This window comes from Nannobrachium achirus (assembly GCF_963921795.1).
Source record: "Nannobrachium achirus genome assembly, chromosome: 10".
Lineage (NCBI taxonomy): Eukaryota > Metazoa > Chordata > Actinopteri > Myctophiformes > Myctophidae > Nannobrachium > Nannobrachium achirus.
Genome location: NC_137819.1, coordinates 54418413 through 54435685, shown reverse-complemented (window position 1 = coordinate 54435685; position 17273 = coordinate 54418413). Strand labels below are relative to the sequence as shown.

At 43.5% G+C, this 17273-nt stretch overlaps 1 protein-coding gene across 1 annotated transcript; it reads left to right on the top strand.

Annotated features, from left to right (window-relative positions):
- Positions 1-480: 480 nt before the first annotated feature.
- LOC308292493 (KH domain-containing, RNA-binding, signal transduction-associated protein 1-like) lies at positions 481-16027 on the top strand (the record flags this gene model as incomplete). Its single annotated transcript, XM_080734835.1, has 9 exons — positions 481-574; positions 4546-4670; positions 6756-6872; positions 8087-8233; positions 11886-12019; positions 13480-13720; positions 14576-14643; positions 14955-15013; positions 15918-16027. The coding sequence occupies 9 exons, from the start codon at positions 481-483 to the stop codon at positions 16025-16027; spliced, it is 1095 nt and encodes a 364-aa protein (XP_080590961.1).
- Between the last annotated feature and the right edge of the window lie 1246 nt (positions 16028-17273).

The window sequence follows — 17273 nt, the reverse complement described above, 5'->3', positions numbered from 1 at the left end:
AGAATATTAACATATATATATTTTTTTACATACAAGGTTTCCACTTGACAGGACGATATAAATGAGGCTGCGGTGGGCGGGGTCGGATCAGCAATAAGCTGTGTGCTTCTCTGAGCTCACTTCCGCTGCATGGTTGAGTCCAAATCATCCTCCAGTCACCAGCTTTTGTTCTTCCATTTCCACAGAGCGCTGCTGCTGCAAGGAGACGGCACGCACACACACACTGATCACACACATACACACACGCACGCAGACAGACAGCACTGCTCTGTGCTCGCCAAACGCGCGCCAGCCACATGCAAAACGCAATCTGCTGCGAAGTGGATACGCGCTCCATAATAGTGGCATAACTGGACTACTCTTTTAACATTTGGTGGTGGTGGGTTTTGGGGGTTTTTTGCGCGTTTTACGCATCGAGCCATCTCCCCATCATCGCAAACTGATTTTTATTTTTTGTAATTCTTTATGTTATACAAGGAAATGGAGAGCGACGGCAAATATCTCCCCGAGCTGCTGGCGGAGAAGGACAGCCTGGACGCGTCTTTTACGCACGCCATGAAACTTTTATCTGCAGGTAATAAAGTGTTTATTCTGGGGCGACGTTTGAGTGCAGCGTCCCACACGCTGTTGTTATTATATTGTTGTTATTATTGTTACACTGCTAGGCTACTGTCTTGCACTAAACTCGCACCTCGATTGGCGCTGTGTGTGTGTGTGTGTGTGTGTGTGTGTGTGTGTGTGTGCGCGCGCGCGCGCGCGCGCGCTGCGTGCACGCTGGACGAGACACAGTACAGACCTCCCTATTATAGCCTAATCGCTCACAATAAATCCTCTCACACCACCCAACACGTGTTGTTGGGGTGAATATATTTTATAACAGTCGCATTAAATAAATGCATACTTATAATACTGAGTGGTAGGCAGCCTACCGTTATTAGTAGGCTGTATCTGATCTGATTTGTCTCCGGTCGGTGGGAAAGATTTCCTCTGCGGCTACGACGTGTCGTTATGTGCGTGTGACCGATAGCCGAGTAATTACAAGCTTATGATAATGTAGGCCTATACTGCGTGGAGACAAGACAACTGTGTCGCTTGCCGACAAGAAGACTTCAATCTACAAGCCAATGAAAGGCTCTGCTCCGCTCCGCTCGACAAGCGACGCCGTCGTGGGATTGTATAGCCTACACATTAATTTTAAAGCCCCCCAAAAGAGCCCCCCATCCCATCCCCATCCATCAGCCCCACGCCTGTTGTGATGAAATGTCAAAGTTGGCTTGGAGGACACAATCGGCAAACGCCACAGTTTCTCTCGCATTGTCCATAAGAAATGTTGCACACACAATGCAATGTGCGACAGTGTGACAGCCTGCCAGGGTCACCCCGATACTTTGCAGCCTGGAGGAGGCGCGGTGTCGTGTCCCATTGAGGTAAACATCAGTTAGTCTGCGGACTAACGGTGTGACTCTCAGCAGCATCCCTGTTCACTGGTCCATCCTGGAGAATGAAAAGCTTTGCTGTTACAAGATGTTTAATGGAAATGGTTGGAGAATGGCACTTCTTTCTGATGTGTGCCACCAAAGCTTGTGTTAAAATCTGTGAGACCTGTCTGCCTGGTCCATTAAAACCAGCTCCAGTAATTGTCCCATGTGCTTTTCAAATGGTTGGTGCCTTGGTGGCAAGCTGCTGCTGCTGCTGCCACTGCAACATGGTTATTTTTGTAGCTGCCAAGTCCATGACTAAATTACATTTTTTAATGATAATGAATAATCGGCTGACAGAAGCATAGAGTCCGTAGACTGGATATTAAGATTACCAGCCATATAGAAGATGCTTGAAGCATCACCTTTTTGGTGGGTAATATATTAAGTATCCATGGTTGCATGATGATGTGTGCAGTAAGGCTGGGCAATATATCGAAAATATATCGATATCGAGGTATCAACATGCGAGGTACATATCGACGAAGACGGCTTGAAATGAGGTATTGGTGTATGTGTCAAATTAATCAACAGATACACTATGCATGCACGTAACACATGCAAAAAAGCAGTCTATCTGTAACCAGGTGTGGTTATTTCAATAAAACCATTGTTGGAAATGGAAAAAGGCATTTAATTTCCTTATTCTGTGTGTACTGTGCAGTGTGCATGCATGCATATGCTATTCATTATCTGGGTTAGGCAAGCAGTGGACATTAAAACATTAAAAACTATATAATGCAATTGTTTTTTATATCGTGAGTAATATCGATATCGAGGTATTCAACAACGAAGGTTTTCCTAATATCGCCCAGCCTTAGTGTTCAGACCATATTTCTTTTGTTTTCAATTTGTTCTTTATAGGAATTTAGTCACTTGGATGTGTGTGCCTTTGTAAACTTTTTAAATGAATAATTGGCCTGCATAGTTTCTTTGTCCAGGATGCTCACAGATGTACAACTACTATATCATCAATGTCGGGCAGAAACCTCGTATCTCCAAGTTTAAAATGTGTACGTTTTTTTCACCAAGTAAAGCCCTGCTTCATCATACAAGGCTGTCGCACAAAAGTAGTGAAAACAGCCGATCTACAAGCACACAACGCCCGCACCGCGAGGCGTTGTGTGCTTGTAGATCTGCTATTTTCACTTGTTTAGTTCATTTTTAAAATGATAAATACAAAACGAACGGTCTTGGACATACAAGGTTTCCACCTGACAACGACGATATAATAGCCTATTATGCTTTGTACAGAGGTATTATGGCTCTCCTCTTTTAGTGTGTCGGTCAGTGTGTGTGTGTGTGTGTGTGTGTGTGTGTGTGTGTGTGTGTGTGTGTGTGTGTGTGTGTGTGTGTGTGTGTGTGTGTGTGTGTGTGTGCGCTGCTCGGCTCTCTCAGCAAGGAGACAGACGTCTCCAGTATAGCTCTCCTCCCCCCTGCCCTGTGCAGCCGGTAGACAGTGCGGTGCGGTAGCTGACACGTCTGCACATCGCAGTTTTAGCACTTGTCACAGCCAGAGGTGAGGAGGCGGCTGTGATGGCACTGTGGGTATGTGGGCCCTGGAGGCTGGGTGCCCTGTATGGCTGCTGCCACTGTGGAAGAGGTGATGCAAGGCACAGCTTTGAGCTCAGCCCGATGCTGTGTGAAGGCACTGGAGGTGGGGAGATTCATATGGCTGTAGACTAAATATACACACAGTGAAATCTATTGTTAATTTAACTCTGAGCATGTACAAATGTAACCACGGTCCATTTTGGGATATCATTGTGTGTAGGTCAAATAATCCTGACTCTCATGTCGGACTGAATGATTTGGGAAACATTTGTAGTTGCGATTTTTCAAGTTTTCAGGTTATTTTATTGATGTTTTTGGTTCTGTTCACGATATAGCCATCATAATATTAGTATACTGTCAGTCAACATATAAACTGCTATCTTCTAAAGGACTACACCAGTGTTCTTGCATGTTTACTAGATCCCCCTTTTTATTAATATTTTCCTTAAAATTATCTGCTAATCTGGCTAATATTCACCTTGGCTTGCTGAAGTCATGGATGGACGTTTGAAGTTTGTCCATAAAGTAATCTTTTCTCCAGTCTACTTTGTAGACGTTTAAGATTAATCTGTGCCTTAAGCTGCTTTAAAATGTAATGATAATGTAACTTTGATGAAAAATAAAGGTGGCATGATAAGGTTTCCTGTGTTTGATTACCAATCTCTGGAAGTTCAAATGAATGGGAGCCAATGGCTTCCTGGAGGGGCTAGGAATAACACAAAACAATAAAAAATATTGTCACTGTCGGGCAGAAACCTCTTATCTTCAAGTTTCAAATTAATTTATTTTTTTCTTTAAGTAAAGCCCTGTTCATCATACACTGTTCATCATACAAGACTGTTGCCCATGACTAGTGAAAATAGCAGATCTACAAGCACACAACGCCTTGCGGCGCGAGGCGTTGTGTGCTTGTAGATCGGCTATTTTCACTATTTTAAATCGTTTTCAAAATGCTAAACACAAAACGAATGGTTTTGGACATACAGGGTTTCCACCCGACAACGACGATATGATATGCTAATGTTTTAGAAAGTTGACAGAAGTAATGTAATGTATGGCATCTAATCAACAGTCAAAACATGCAAAACACTTTTATGGTCTTTTAACACGTGAGAGTGAAATGAATAACTTGTTTTATCGACCAAATATTAGCCAAAGCACTAGAATAACTTGTTTATAACTATATTTTGAACCCCCTCTCTCATGTAGTTAACTGTAGCCTCTGTGATTTGAGTACTGCAGTGACTTCATTCTTTTTATTTATCTTTTATATTAAGCTCTGCCCTCATGACAGGGAGGCTGCATGGCACAGAAGAAGATTCTAATTTTAGAACAAACCCGTTCTCATGTGGCAAAATACTTCTTACATCCAGAAATTCTCTCCACGTCTGACATAATGCCGTGCCACAAAAGCTCTGTTTGATGTCTTGATTGATTGAAGCTGCGAGTATATGTATCACGTTTTTGCATCCAAAACAATATGCCTGAAACAGATACCTTTTCCTTTTTATAGAGGTCGATAGAATCCAGAAAGGAGAGCCCAAAAAGGAAGGAGGAGAAACCTATCTGGACCTTTTCACAACAAAGAACATCAAACTTAAGGAGCGAGTGCTCATACCAGTAAAACAGTACCCAAAGGTGAGCTTAGTCCCTTTACCCCCCATCCCTGCATTCTTTCTAATGGAGCCAGACAGATATATCGGCCATTATTTGACTTTGTTGACAACATCGTTGACAACATCGTTATCTGCAATTATGCTGCCGATATTTTTAACTAATTTACTTTCATCTTGGTGTCCTCATATGTATGTCATTATAGGCCGAATTCTTCAAAAGTCTTCAGTTATCAAAAATGTTCAAAAACGGCTGATCTACAAGCTCATGACGCATTTTGATCATAATACAGTAGATGAGCTATGTTTTTGCACATTGAATACGTTAAATAAAAATAAAGTTCACATAGTGTTTATTTCTTATCTACCAAAACAGGTTTATTTGTATTTATTTGTTTGCTTTAGACTTAAATGTTCTCATGAATTGGTATTGGCATCGGACCCAAAGATCTGGCATCATTCGGGCTCTAGTCCAATCCTATCCTCTTCTTAGCCCCTTTTGATTTAATTCATTCCGCAGCCGAGTTTCAATTACACAAAGCCATCGGGTCAAATTACTCCTCTCAACCTTGATCTATTAGCTCAGGTGTATAATTACCCTGGATACGGCTGCGTTTCTAAAACGCCAGCAAAAGGATCAAAATGTTAATAATGTTATGGTAAAGGACATTGCTCTGCTCTAGTCTGCAGACTGCGTCGTGTGCTGTGTTGGCGTTTCAGTAAGCGTTAGTTATTCTATACTGAGATGCCTTCTGGCTTGATTGCCTAACCTCAGGTGGTTTCATCAGTATGTATTTGATCTATATATGGCTCAGACATATGGTGACATGGATTGCAGAAACATGTTATTATGCTGTGTCGGTGGCACACAATGTTCAGGCATAACCCGTCTCAATGTAAGACATTTATATCGCTAGCTATATATACTGTACATACTGTACACTATATATAATATAATATGGGTTGTCTTGTTTCTGTCAGCCCAGGTTGACTCGGTTACACTGGCTCCTGTCATACACCGGCAGTGTGGTTAGGATTAGATGATCTTGCTGTGGTTTTCAAAGTGGATAGCATATGGTGCCCACTGCTGCCCAGATAGATGGGATACTTATTTTTGCATCAGGGGAGAAAAGAAAAAAAAGGATGTAAAGCTCAGTTCTAACAAGAAGATCCCTAGATGTCGCCCTGTCTGTCTCCAGCACTAGATCAATATGATGTAGGAGTACTGCCTGTAATGCTGGACAGTTCTCAGTCCTCAGTGTCCTGCTCCGTTTTTATATCATAACCCACAACATTTGGACTGGAATTTCAAAGCTAATGAGTGATTTCTTTTTGTATGCTAAGATTTGCATAATGTTGCGGTCAGGCAGCATACTCGTATCTCCATTTCTATTTTTTTAATTTCTTTCCTAGCGTTAATGCCCCAAAACAAGCTTGAGTGTGTAGATCTGTTATTTGAGCTATTTTAGAAACATTTTGAAACTGAAAGTGGTCGAGATTGTAAGGGTTTTATAAGTGTTTAACATATGAATAGTACTAAATTATATGACTAAATTATAACTAGATTAGATGCATTGGGACACAGGTTCTTTTCTCTATTTCCTGAATAGTAATGATTTTGGATGTACAAGGTTTCCACCCCACAGAGACTATCATTTACCACAACATTTGAATTGGAACTGCTAAGCTAATGAGTGATTCCTTTTTGGGGGGAGGGATCATCAAATTTGCATATGCAACCTTCCTGAACCCATCCCAGGGACCCAACCTTTTAGGTTAAAACGTCTCCATTAAGAACCTGTCTGCTGGCAAATAGCTTTGACCTTAATCATTTTGTCTGTAATCATATTTACACAGAGGTTAGACTGCAATGCATAAAATGGCATAGCAGTTAGCAGTTTATTTATATATTAAAGTCTACAAAGATTTCACTCTATGCTTAGATGCGAGTAGTGAAGTGAACATTTACCGGTAGTATCATTGGTCTTGGGAGGCTTTGTATCGACCCTCCGTGGTAAATATACCACTAAAGGCTGCACTGCACTCTTGCCAGAACGCCACCTTTCGGTAATCATCCGTCTAATTTTGTTTTGTTCTGCTTGGGTTTCAGTTCAATTTTGTGGGGAAGATTCTGGGACCTCAGGGCAACACAATCAAACGGCTGCAAGAGGAGACTGGAGCCAAGATCTCTGTGCTCGGCAAGGGATCCATGAGAGACAAAACTAAGGTAATGCACTGTGTTTTTCTAGGCACACCTGTAGGATCTGGGTTACCGGTAGCCATCAAACATCTGTCCTCTATTCGAGATGGACGCCGGGCCTTGTGGGTTCCCAGCTGTTGTGGATGTGCAGGATAATTAAGGCATGCATAATTGTAAACCCTAGGGCAGCCACTTGCTGTGCATCTGTCATGGACACCTTTAGGATAGTCCTGTAGTAAACTTGTTATTAGGGATGCACGGATACATGTTTTTTCAATTTCCGATCCGATATACATTTGGATATTTCCCGATACTTTACCGATACCCGATACAGTAGGCTACATAGCAAGTATAAAAAAAATGCATCACCTTTCAATTAAAGCCATTTATTGCAGGATAGGCTTCAGTTCAAATAACAGAGTGCAGTCAGTGCAACTGAGTGCAAAATGCAATGGCAACACGTGTCTCGTATCAATAGTGGAGGAGCGACGAAAAAGGTTAGCTGGATAAGATTGTGGGATATTGTACTATATGCTAAAACGTTTGGTTATGGGCTTACAATTGCGTGATTATATTGCATATTTATAAGCCAGAGACTTTTTATATTATAATTTTTTATCTGGGACCTGGGTCGTTTTATCCGATATCCGATATCCCAATATGACTTAATTAAGTCATATTAAGACCCGAGATGATATCCGTGCATCCCTACGTGTTATCTACCAGTTAAGTGTGCTTATCAAACCATGTCTTGGAGAAAGGGCGTCTCAGAGTACTTTGAAAAGTAAATAATAAAAATAATTAGCGGCCTTCTGTCAGTGTGCCCAAGACATTCTGAGCTGATCGGTTTGCAAGATTAGCGGCTCTTTTAAACAGCTAGATTCCTGCAGAGCCACGCTTTGGTTTGCTATATTATTAATAGCACACCAATGCCTGATGCTGTGGAAGGTAGATTAAATGCAGCTCTCTAATGCATAATTTGCTTGAATCTGAGCTGCTTATGAGCCACTTAAGCCCTATATTTAGTTGACCGATTTCCCAAGGGCTCCGTACTAGGCCCCCTCCTGTTTCCACTCTGCACTAAATATCTTCGCCAAAATAGCCGGTTTACAACAACGCAGCTTATAGATCGGCTATTCCTGCAGAATGTTACAGCCCCAGAATAGGGACACTAACGGTCCAAGTGGTTTGACTGGATGCAGAAGGAGAGGTCTTTATTTGTGTGCCTGACTGCATTCCAGGAGGAGGGACTGAGGAAAGGCGGTGAGCCCAAGTATGCCCACTTGTCCATGGAGCTGCACGTCTTCATCGAAGTGTTCGCCCCTGTGCCAGACGCCTACCTGCGCATGGCCCACGCCATGGAGGAAGTCAAGAAGTTCCTATTCCCGGTAAGTGGGTCAAGCCCTTCTTGGCTATTGTTGCGTTCCTGCATTCTCACTGTGTCACGGACTCAACCGGCATGTAAATCGCGATTTCTGCTATGCTCAATGAGCACGAAAACCAAAGCCCTTATACACACAGAGGCCAGGCCTGAAAGCTACTCCAATAACGGCCCAAGGGGTTCTTTAATAATTGACTTAAGATACTGTATGCCTTTCAAAAAGGGCTGGGGGTGGTTTGCAGGGTGCGTGTTGGTGAGAGGGGAATCTAAAGTGGGCCCAGCAGGATGGCTAGAGCAGATGAAGTGAGTATTTACCAGCAGCAAACAGACCTTATGGCATAGTCGAGTCGAGGCACGTAAAGCAATCAGCTTAAGCAGAGGAATTGGGTTGCTTTTCACCGTGTCAGCACGGTGAACCGTGCCCTATCTGTTTGTCTGCTTACAAGTCTTTCTTGTTGATCTGTATGCACCTAAAGCATCCACTTTTATAATGACATAAGGGAGAATAAAAGTTTGACTGCTCTATGGTGAATCCTGCCTTGTTTGGCCTGTCTCTGGCTTATGTTTGTTATATTTTGAGAGGTTGTGGGGTTTAGGCCAGCTGCGCCTACCTACCCTGCCGTGGAGCCAAGGCTTGCCCATTACCATGAGAAACGTCACAGCACATTTGTATGGGTTTCTATGGGTTTGCTGCTCTGACATCATGCTCTGATGTCACACTAACATAATCCCTTTTATGCCCATATATGGAGTTCCCTGATGTCATCAATATTAATGATGCCCTGTTAGAGACATCACGCTCTGACTTCACTGTGATGTCACACTAACAGAATCCCATTTATGCCCATATATGGAGTTCCCTGATGTCCTCAATATTAATGATGCCTTGTTATAGAGATCCCTGTGATGCCAGGGGGAACAAATCCCTTTTATGCCCATATATGGAGATATGGAGATCCCTGTGATGCCAGGGGAACAAATCCCTTTTATGCCCATATATGGAGATCCCTGATGTGTCCACATCCCTGATGTCCACATCACCTTTAGGGCGAGGTCGCTTGTTGCCGTGAGGCGTCTTACTAGTATTTTATTCCTAACTATATGCCTGGTGCCATGAGTCGGCCAATGGGCCTGGTAATGTGTGTAATGGTTTTTTGGTTTCCCAGTTAGCGCTCAGTGGCAGGAGAAGTAATGTGTCTTGGATCAGAAGAGAAATAAATGGCCTGATGAACAGGCTGATGTATTATATACCAGTAAGACTCCCTAATCGGGAGATAAGCGACCGTTGGTCGCTTATCTCCTGTCACACTGCTGACATCAGTATGACATCACACCGTACACAAATGACCCTTATATAAGACCGGCATTATCTACCGACAGATTAGTAACAAGATGTGAAAATCGTTGAAGGTTGAATCTCCAGATATGGAGATAACCAACACATCCCTCCATATATGGAGATAACCGACGAATCTCACTAAGTCTGACCTCACAAGCCCCATATTTGGACACGAACAACATATAACTCCATATATAGAGACATAGCTGCTGACATCAGTATGACATCACACTGCTGACATCAGTATGACATCACACCGTACACAAATGACCCTTATATAAGACCGGCATTATCTACCGACAGATTAGATGCAAGCAGGATCTCGACTCTGACACAACTCATCGGCTCATAAGCTGGTTCTCCCTCCATATATGGAGATAACCGACGAATCTCACTAAGTCTGACCTCACAAGCCCCATATTTGGACACGAACAACATATAACTCCATATATAGAGACATAGCTGCTGACATCAGTATGACATCACACTGCTGACATCAGTATGACATCACACCGTACACAAATGACCCTGACGGCACACACCAAGCAGTGTGATGTCATACTGATGCGGAGATATGAGCAGGGCAAAGGTGTGACATGTGACGTGTGACCGACGGACGGACGGCCGGTGGAGGTTTTGATACTAAACTGCGACCTGACGGTCGCAATCATATCGCTGTGTTGCTTAAAAGGACATCCCCTGCAGATTACTAAGATTCAGAAAAGGGGAAAAAATTGGATAAATAAATAACATTTTAATGAACAACTGGCTTCCTTTGCTATAATGAGACTTGTTTGCAAATTGATTTCCGCCAAATATATATTGTGCCTATAAAAGAAAGTCACAGCTTTGTTTCATTCCATCTATATGTGTCAATGGATGAGGGCGTGGCTGTAATAACTCCCTCTTTTACAGTCCATTAGATCTGGTCGTTTTATTGCATCCTTCAGTTATTTCCCATAAACTCCACATACTGTTTCATCACAATCGCAGTTCCCGTCTATTAGTTGGATTGAGACAGGTTGGCGTGCCAGGGCGTGGTGAAACCACCGACCGGTTAAGCGTGAGCAGCGTCTCATGAATTTGTAATCAGACAAATGTGTTTGTCTTGTTTGCCTCCCTCTGATGCAGATAAATTGAACGCTCCTTTCCGCGCTGCATATTCCAGTAATAGCTATCTGGCTTTCCTTTCTCCTCGACCATCACATCATTAGAGTGCCTTCGCCATCCCTGAGTGATTTATGAAAAAGAATCGATTGGGTCACAGTTCTGTTCCCCCCCAGCCCGCCCCCACGCCGGGAGGAAGGTGGCGGATTGTGTCGCGGGATTTGTGCCGCTCCAACAGGCGGCGGCTCTCTAAATCCGTGCCACCTTATTGTTTTCCCGACAGCGACGGAAATGGGTTAGCCGCTCATGTGACCCACAAAGGGCCTGCCAAGCCTGCAAAGTCGAGTCGCCTCACCTCGTGTGCGGAGAGGTTCCTGGCTGACGCACGAGTGCAGGCCGGGGAGCTCTCCTTGCTTTATCACTTCCTCTCCCCTCCAGCACTCTCTCTCTGACGACTCACAGAGACTTTGTTGTGCTGTAGTCTGCGTGCTCCGTTAGGCATTAGGGGGGACGCCGGGTATCGAGCGGCTCGGTAATTGCCTTCTGCTCTTTTATTCATGGCTCCTTTCTCCCTGCTTTGTCCTAAACACTGTCCTCCTCTCCTTTCTCTCTCTTACTTTCTCCTCTCCCGTGCAGGGGCGTCAATTGGGTATGGCAGGGGTATGCAGCTGCCATACCCTGGGTCCAGGGGAGAAAACAAAAGTTACTTTTAAATATAAATCCATGAATGTCTCTTTGTCTATCTGTTCTGGTTATTATGTTGTTAAATTACAGTAAAATAACTACAAATGCTAAATTTAACAAAATGATGATTATAATGATATTCTCCCCAATCTTGACAAAATGGTATATTCCCAGGTTCCCGCTGGTCAGCTGCAATGCATTATTGTTAATTGTGGCACGTTTACTAACATGCCAAGTTTAGCTGCACTTGAACAACCATTCCAGGCTGCCATATCCATGTACCTCTTAAAATAAATGTATCATGCCTGTTGCTATTTGCGCGCATGCAAGACACCAGTCATGTTGCCATACCTTAGCTTTTTCTGAACTGACGCCACTGCTCCCGTGTACCACGCTGTTTCTCACTCTCTCCTCTCCCCACCTTTTTGGTTTTCTTCCACTGTGTGCGCCTGTGTGTGTGTGTGTGTGTGTGTGTGTGTGTGTGTGTGTGTGTGTGTGTGTGCGCGCGCGCGCGCGTGCGTGCGTGCAGGATTTGATGGATGAGATCTGCCAAGAGCAGTTCATGGAGATGAGCTACCTGAACGGTGGCCAGGAGCACGGAGCCAGAGGCAGAGGGGGCCTGCCTGTCAGAGGCCGCGGGGGACCCCCTGCCGGGGCACCCAGGTGAGCGGAAGCATCCCATACGCACGCACACACACACAGTCGCACACACACACGGACACACAAACTCGTCGTCACTGTCGGGCAGAAACCTTGTTTCTCCAATTTTCAAATTTGTATATTTTTCTCATAATTAAAGCCCTGCTTCATCATATTTGTTTGTTTTTCTGCTTCATCATGCAAGACCGTCGCACGAAACGACTGAAAATAGCAGATCTACAAGCACACAACGCCTCACGGCGCGAGGCGTTGTGTGCTTGTAGATCGTCTATTTTCACTATTTCAAATCATTTTTAAAACGCTAAATGCAAAACGAACGGTTTTGGACCTACAAGGGTTTCCACCCGACAACAAGGATATCTCTGCTGTCGGGCCGAAACCTCCTAACTCCAAAATGTTCATTTTCATGAAAATGAGCTCAAGTGGAGTTAGGAGGTTTTGACCGAAGGGCTTTTTACTACTTACCATTGGTTCAATATTATTTGAACCAACACACAGACGTAAAGGTAGTTCAATAGCACATATTTATGAAAAAAAGAGAGGGCCAATCGGGTGGAGTTAGCTGGTTTGGCAGAAAGTGTGGAGTTGGGAGGTTTTGTCCCAAGCACTTTTTGCTACTTTCCATTGGTTCAATATTATTTTAACCAACACTCAGATGTAAAGGGTGTTCAATAGCCCTGATTTATGCCAAAAAACCAAAAAATCTAAATAAAAAATGGAGTTAAGAGGTTTTGGCCAGACAGTGACGATATCCCCTCTTCTTCTCCCTGGTCTAGTCCCCAGCATGCTTCCCCAACCTAATCATTTTTAAAACGCTAAATACAAAACGAACGGTTTTGGACATACAAGGTTTCCACCCGACAACAACGATTTATATATGAAAAAAGTTTCATGGCATTGCTTATCAGCGCCCCTCCCCCTCTCTTCCAGGGTAATCAGCCCGGGAAAAAGAGTTGGAGAGGCCCTCATTGCGCGCTATAGAGAGAGATCTCTCTCTATAGCGCTGCTGCTACTTTGCCATTTCAGATCATGACAAGTGACAAGCCAGTGGGCCAATTACATGAGTTATATTTCGTCGTTGTCGGGTGGAAACCTTGTATGTCCAAAACCGTTTGTTTTCTCATTTATCATTTTAAAAATGATTTAAGGCGTTGTGTGCTTGTAGATCTGCTGTTTTCACTATTTTTGTGCGACGGCCTTGTATGATGAAGCAGGGCTTTGCTTTGCGAAAAAATTTACAAATTTGAAACTTGGAGATACGAGGTTTCTGCCCAACAGTGACGATTTACTTTGTTGGCCGCCTAGCCCCCAAAATGGAACGAAGGCCGACATTTTATTTTTATTTTTTTCCTAATGGCCGGCCTGGACCGGCCGGGAATGAACCCGGCCGTTCGAGAGTTGTCCCGCTTTTCCCAATGGCCAGCACGTCCCTGGTATGTAGTAACCCTCCACCTCTCTTCCAGGGGTAGGGGTCTGCCCCCTCGTGGCAGTGCAGCCAGAGGAGGCGTGACCCGAGGTGGCCCGGCCCGGGGCGGGGCAGTGAGGGGAGTGCCGGGGGGTCGAGGAGGAGGAGGAGGACCCCCGGCCGCTCCAAGCAGGGGCGCCGCGGCACCCCGGGCGAGGCCCCCCGCCGCCGGACCCCCACAGAGGATGGCTCCGCCGCCCCCCCACACCCCCGCTGCAGCAGAGTCCTACGATGAATACGTGAGTTCATGCCGGCACGTGCCGTGGTGGTTGTTTTATTAATTTTATTTTCTTCGGGAGACAAGGTGCATGACTTTGCCATCGATCGGTAATATGCATGACTTCTCAGCTCCCCAGCACGCAGACTTTCATAAATGAATAAATGTGTTTTTTATGACTGGAAGTGCTCAGTGTGAGGGAGAGAGACAGGGATGCCACACCATTTCTGGGCCCTGGGTACTTTAACTATTGAAAAATAGCAGATCTACAAGTGCCGAGCTGCAAGCTTGTAGATAGCAATTTTTGAAAAATCTTGAAAATGTGTGCAAGTCTTTGAATATTTCAAATCCTTCTAAGGTTTTTTGAAAAACCTATGTTTCTATGACAGTGGTGCTCAAACCTTTTCATGTGAAGGACCTTTTCATTAGTTCCAGGGACCCCCCAGTAGCAAAAGTTTAGTTACAAATGTAACTACATATATTCAAAGAATCGCACACCTTTTCACAACTTTTCAAAAATAGCAGATCTACAAGCTCGCAGTGCAGCACTTGGTGCCACGCTGTGAGCTTGTATATCTGCTATTTTTCAATAGCTAATGTATAAAATAATTACAGGCCCCTCCACCTTGGGCCCTGGTAACTCAGTCCCACCCCCCACCCCCCACTTGTGACGCCCCTGGAGAGAGATAGTTCTGATGCCAGCAATGGAATTTTTTGGAGAGTATATGTCTGCAGGAGTGCAGTATTTGGGGAAAAGTTTGACATTCATGATTCTTGATTTTAAGTCTCTGCCCCTCTCTCTCTCTCTCTCTCTCTCTCTCTCTCTCTCTCTCTCTCTCTCTCTCTCTCTCTCTCTCTCTCTCTCTCTCTCCTGCAGACGTATGATGAGAGCTACACAGAGACAGCCTACGACTCATACGACAGCTACTACAGTCAGCCCCAGGCGTAAGTCAAGCATCCATCTCACTTTCAGCTACTTGTCACCAATTTGACACGTAATGCGATTTTGGTACAGAAATACACTTTAGGCGAAGAAAAAAAAACTGTAGCAAGTGCTTAATTTTTTTTGTGTGTCTCTGAATCTTAGTAGATTGCTAGTTTTTTGCCATGTCTGAGATGTTTCATGCTTAAAAAAAACAGAGAGCTATAAAAACAAGCTTTGATCTTGGGATCTAATCATCATCCCTCAGAAGTTAAAGAGAAGCAGCAGCTAGTTTCAAAGACTGTCTTCTTTCTCTTTCATTCCTACCAATCAGAGAACCAGAGTACTACGACTATGGTCACGGAGAGACAACAGACTCGTACGATTCCTACGGTAAGAATAGCTATCCGTGTAAAGCCTGATTCATACTTAGTTGCATGCTGCTTGGTGCTCCATGCCGTAAATAGCAGATCACATTCGTGGCACGTTTTGAGCTTGTAGATCTGCTATTTACTGAGCACGACAATGGCACGCGACTAAGTATAAATCATCAACCCAGCATTGTTTTATACTTTGTCTATTCAAAAATAGCAGATATACAAGCTCATAGCGCGGCACCGTGAGCGAGCGCCGCGCTATGAGCTTGTAGATCTGCTATTTTCCAAAGATCATACAATTTGTGAAAATCTTTTAATATATATTTTTGAAAGCGAAAATGTGTAAGTCAAATCTTTCTTCCTTGAGGTCCCTGGAACAACATATTTTGAGACAGGGGTCCTCGACATGAAAACGTTTGAGAACCACCGATCATCACCTTAGAAGGATTTAAAAGACCTGGGTTTCCCAAAGAGATTTTAGCCCATGTTTATCTCAATGGGGTTGGTGCGTATGGGGAATGCCAGGAAATACATGGGAAAATACAACAGAAAGCGATCGGATAAAAAGGCTTCTTATTAAAGAACACAGAGGATACAGGTAATTATAGAATGCCTTACCGTAATTAGACAGGAATGAGACTTTATTAAGCACTTTGTGAAATCTGAATGTTGGTGTAGCTGTAGGGGACTACATAAGTCGCTCTGCCCGAACCCATGTAAACTCAGGAACATGACGGTCGAGGCTTGTTCTCTACGACCATGCGTGAGCTACGAAGGGCTAAAATCACTTTGGGAAACCCGGCCAATTGTAGAATCGTCCTCAGGCCTTAATGGCTTACCACGGTGTCCTACATTACTGTAGTGTAGATCATAAAGCAACGTGGATCTCATATAGATGTTTGTGTCTCTGTGTCTCCCAGGCCAAGACGACTGGAACGGCACCCAGAGACAGGCCCCAGGGAAGGCCCCTCCTCCCCCCAGAGCTGCCAATAAGACGCCTTACAGGGAGCATCCCTATAGGCAATACTGAACTGGACTCACCTTAACGCGCAACACCCGACTACCGCCTGTCTACCCACGGCAGCTCGCGCTTTAAGCAGCCCGACAAAAGTAATTGTCTGTTTTGTCTTTGGTTTGGTCTTTTTTTCCCTCTCTTTCTCTCTTTTTCTTTTTTCTTTTTTTTTAAAACCACATTGGACTAATTTTTATGAGAACGAGAACTGGTCGAACTGGTTTTGAGATCTGAGACCGCAACCTCCCCAAAGGGGCATTTAGATGGGTTTTAGAGGAGGAGATCGTGCAACGTTTTTTGATTTCATTATTTTCTATACTTTTATTTTGCTGTATTTTCTTTCCTCTCTGAACCCCCGTTACCCCCCTGGCTTTTTTTGCATTGTTGAACCTTTTTATTTTTTACTCTTTTGGGATTACATCAAGTTTCTAGAGGAGTGTTTAGCGGCTCCTTGTCAACGTTGTTAGTGTCTAAGGAAACCGTATTAATTGTCTATTATAAAAAGAAAATGTTGAGGGTCAGTTGCAGATTCCCATTTAGGCTACATTTCAAAATTCTGTTTTAATAATAGCCAAATAAAATACCTTTCTAAACTTTCAATTATGTAATCTAGAAAAAAACAACCAATATATCTATATATACGTACATATTAAATCAAGTGAAGGAGAAATCAGTGTTAATGGAATTAAGTATGATTCATTCTTGACTATGCTTCCCATTTGTTTTTAAATAGTTCTAAAAGTTGTCCATTTAGACTTTAGGCAGCAATATTTGTCATTGTACTTAGAGTTTTGAAATATAGCCCTAATAGACACTGTTGAGATGGACTGTCCTCATATCCTTAATTTGTTTTTTAAGTGTTAAACATTAATTTTAAGCCTCTGAAGACAAAAATGTCCTTTTTTTGTTAACTTACGAGAACATGGCCAGGAGTTGGCTCTTTTTGTTATGCTATAAAAAGGTTCGGGTCTTCATTTTGTGATCTGACAATAAACTGCATGCGGATTGGGACAGAAATCTCCACATGGGTCTTCTCTTTCTGTAGAGAAAGGGATCCTGCAGCTTAATCCGAACTATTTGTACATATTTTAAAACGTTCCAAACTGTACTTATTCTGCCACTAGTATCTGTACCCTCTCCATAAAATGCATTATGCTACATGTGTAAGCTTGCCTAAATAGGTAACTAAATCTGTCAAAAAAAGATGTTTTGCAGCAGTTTGTCAATAAAGCTTAGTTTGTTTTCTATGAAACTTAACTTGGTT